Source organism: Eufriesea mexicana, unplaced genomic scaffold (assembly GCF_001483705.2).
Source record: "Eufriesea mexicana isolate 0111107269 unplaced genomic scaffold, ASM148370v2 scaffold107, whole genome shotgun sequence".
Classification (NCBI taxonomy): Eukaryota; Metazoa; Arthropoda; class Insecta; order Hymenoptera; family Apidae; genus Eufriesea; species Eufriesea mexicana.
Genome location: NW_016908335.1, coordinates 49,814 through 53,705, shown reverse-complemented (window position 1 = coordinate 53,705; position 3,892 = coordinate 49,814). Strand labels below are relative to the sequence as shown.

Genomic DNA, 3,892 nt, shown 5'->3' with positions numbered 1-3,892 from the left:
CTGCTGAATGCCAACTTACCAGCCGCGCAGTGCACCTCCACGCGATTCCTCGTTCCGTCTCCATGCACGAAGCTCGTAAGGCAAAGTTTGGACAGCGCCATTCGAATAATCTGGATCGTTAGAGTCAGCCTGGCTAGACGTCGACGAACTTCTTGCCGGCGTAGCTAGTGTATTCTAGGGTATTGGGTCAGCGTGCATCTGCGCGGGTGTTCCGCATGCGACGCGAAAGCCAAATATTCTATACCCGGAAAGCAATCAGCCACCGTACGTGTACGTACACGTACAGGGTAACTGGATGTACGTGCAAAATAGTAGGTCAACGAATTTGGTCGCGTGTCGGCGCCGGAGGCTCATAAATATACTCGGAGAGGCCGCGAGCTGAAGCGGTGCGGCGCGTCGATGAACCGAGCGTTTCCCGTTTCGCGTGCCGCGGAAAACCCCGGGTTTTTGCTCTTCTCGCTTCCTCTGTCTTCGTGTTAAACGCGGTCTCGCGTGACCGCGGAGATCGACGGGGAAAGAATTGCGCGACACGCACGCAGAGCTTTGCGCTTCGGCTGACCGGGTTGCTGCTTTTCTTCTCTGATCGATCTCTACGCGCCGAGGTACGTTTTAAGTAGATTCGGCCGCTGTGGTATGCCCTGAGAAGGCTCAGCCGTTGTGGTGTGCACTCTGAAAAGGTTCACTCGCCACAGTGCACACTTTGAGAAGGTTCAATCGTCGTAGTGCACACTCTGAGAAGGTTCAGTCGCAGTTGTGCACACTCTGAAAAGGTTCAGATGCCGCACTATACACTCTGAGAAGGTTCAATCGCCATGCTGTACACTTTGAGAAGGTGCAGTAGTCGTGGTGCACACTCTGAGAAGGTTCGGTCGCCGTGGTGCACACTTTGAGAAGGTTCAGCCGTTGTGGTGCACACTCTGAGATGGTTCAGTCGCTCTGGTGCACACTTTGAGAAGGTTCAATCGCCGTGGTGCACACTCTGAGAAGGTTCAATCGTCGTGATGTACACTTTGAGAAGGTCCAGTCGCTGTGATACACACTCTGAGAAGGTTCAGACGCCGCACTGTACACTCCGAGAAGGTTCAGTCGCCGTACTGTACACTTTGAGAAGGTGCAGTTGTCATGGTGCACACTCTGAGAAGGTTCAATCGTCGTGCTGTACACTTTGAGAAGGTCCAGTCGCTGTGGTACACACTCTGAGAAGGTTCAATCGCCGTGGTGCACACTCTGAGAAGGTTCAATCGTCGTGATGTACACTTTGAGAAAGTCCAGTCGCTGTGATACACACTCTGAGAAGGTTCAGTTGCCGTCGTTCACACTCTGAGAAGGTTCAGACGCCGCATTGTACACTCCGAGAAGGTTCAGTCGCCGTACTGTACACTTTGAGAAGGTTCAGTTGTCATGGTGCACACTCTGAGAAGGTTCAATCGTCGTGCTGTACACTTTGAGAAGGTCCAGTCGCTGTGGTACACACTCTGAGAAGGTTCAATCGCCGTGATGCACACTCTAAGAAGGTTCAGTCGCCGTGGTTCACACTCTGAGAAGGTTCAGTCGCCGTGGTACATACTCTGAGGAGGTTCAGTCGCTGTGGTGTGTGATTTGAGAAGGTTCAGTCGCCGTGGTACGTTCCAAGTAGATTCAGCCGTCGTAGTACACTCGGAAAAGGTTCAGCCGCCGTGGTGCACACTCTGAGTAGGTCCAGCCGCTGTGGTGTGTACTTTGAGGAGATTCAGTCTCTGTGGTCCGTTCCAATTTGATTCAGCCGTCATAGTACACTCAAAGAAGGTTCAGCCACCGTGCTGTACACTCTGAGAAGGTTCAACCGCCGTTTGAAGCTGAAAAAGTATAGAGATAAGATGGGAATCTCGCAAACGAGGCACCTTGTTCTTAATCAAGAAGTGTTAATAAATGGGAAAATGTATAATTCTTGTGTCGATGTTGTTTTGTATCTAGGTATCTTTATTACGAATTCCTATGTCGTGTTAGTTTTTTCTTTGTATTTGGCAACTTTACTCCCACAATAAGATTAATGTAGTCCTCCCACGCAATTTCAGTTATTATCAGTTGCTGATATTAACGCGTTATTCCAACTATCACAGTGTAGTTTGCACGAGGTACGTCAATAATTAGACGAGTGTTAGTGCTAGTTTGAAACAATATTTGACTTCGTACTCCGACTATCGAACAAACGTATAGTCCATTTTGTGATCCAATTTTAACAGTTTTCGAAGCAGACGCGGTATCGAATAACGACGATTTGGTGGATATCAAAACCTCTCGCCCATGAAATATAATATTTCGAGTACGAATGTAAAGAGGAACCCAATTATCGACACAAAGGTTAAAGAAGAATCTAGGATATACAATCGAATGATATCCTTGGAAAAAGAGGACTGTTTCAGAGCACGTTCGAAAAATATCGTTCGATGGGGTCTGTTCCGAATAGCCTGGTTTATAGGTATACAATGGTATCTCGAAAGGTTATCGTCACGCGACGTATAAAATGGTCACTTATAATCCTGACCTACCGTAAGGGAACACCATCCATCGTGGATAATGGGACTCGAAAATCGTACGAAACATTACACTCGTCGACGTTGACGAAACATAGTCCCTTGTGTCGCGAATATCGACGTGCCATTCGAAATGCCAACATCAAACGAATTTCCATGCTTCCGATTCGGGGTTCAAATATTTTTCAGCCCACTAGTCGCTCGTAATATTTCGTGAATATAAATTGCCGCGTTAACGCCATAAATTACAATATCATTGAACGTTTCGGTCGCGCACCTGGTGTTTATGACAGACCCGTTTCGCGAAAATCGACGCGTGACATTTCGCGCGAATTTTAGATTCTCTCAATTTCCACGCTCCGTTAACGAACAACGAGACATCGTTTCGCGTTTCACCATCGACTCGTGTTGCCTTGCTTCTTGCAGATACAGATAACCACAGCGATTCACTCGTGTAAAGGAAGAGGATGACGGGCACAGTGTCATCCAGGGCCACCTTCTGAAAACTGTCGCAAAATGGAACCAGGATTACTTCGAACGTGGCGATAGCGTTTCCAACGACCAGGCAATTCGCAAATGCGCACCGACGGATAACAATAACGGCCCCTCGAGTTGCAACGCGAAAGGGGTACACTTCGTGTTCATGTCCTGCGACGCCGAGTCGGAAGTGAACTCTGACGATCAGGCGCAATTGAAGTCACGACGCTTGATCATGTCCGAGAACCGAAGCATCTGGCAGATCGCGAGCAAGTACGAGGGAAAAGATGCAGCCGTCAAGGAAACTCCTCCGCCGACCACGTCGACCTTCCCATCAGCAGCGTCGACGAAGAAGAATCCATTTCTGGAAAACTGATCGTCCGTTTGCCGAGATGAAATTGTCCTTTCCGAGAAACCAGGAGAAGAAACGTAACAATAGCTACAGCCATCGTGGTCGCACGTGGGTGATGAATCCTGCGTTCCTGGAAGCCATTCGTGGAACGGTAACATCCGAGGAACAGAGCAAACTTTATCTCTGGGATTTTGCGCGAACCCTGCTTGCTTCCTAGAACCCGAGTAGTCCGAAGGAGCAAAGAAGGAGCATAGATAGCTCTTTGGAGAGAGACGATTATGGAGGACGAAAGAGTTGAATCAATACCCAGGAAACGAGGTGACGTTGAAGGATGTCGGATCTTGATTGTCATGTATACGTACACGTAACAGGCTGGATCTCACGTCGGAATCCGGAATTCCACTTGGTCGAATCGAATTCGAAAACGTTCCTGAGGATTGTGAGCCGCGTTACCGGAAGCGAGAGAGGACGAGCCGCGGGCAGGACGCGGAGTAGTCGGCGGAAGAAGAGTATCGGAAACTGCGAAGCAAAGCAAAGCGGAAGAGAATGC

At 48.9% G+C, this 3,892-nt stretch overlaps 1 protein-coding gene across 1 annotated transcript in view; it reads left to right on the top strand.

The window, feature by feature from the left end:
• Positions 1-3,357, top strand: part of LOC108555326 (uncharacterized) — a 14,935-nt gene extending 11,578 nt beyond the window's left edge. Inside the window, exon 7 of the mRNA XM_017910902.1 lies at positions 2,940-3,357. Coding sequence (XP_017766391.1) covers positions 2,940-2,949 — 10 coding nt within the window. The 3' untranslated portion in view covers positions 2,950-3,357. The remainder of the gene's footprint in view (positions 1-2,939) is intronic.
• The last annotated feature ends 535 nt before the right edge of the window (positions 3,358-3,892 follow it).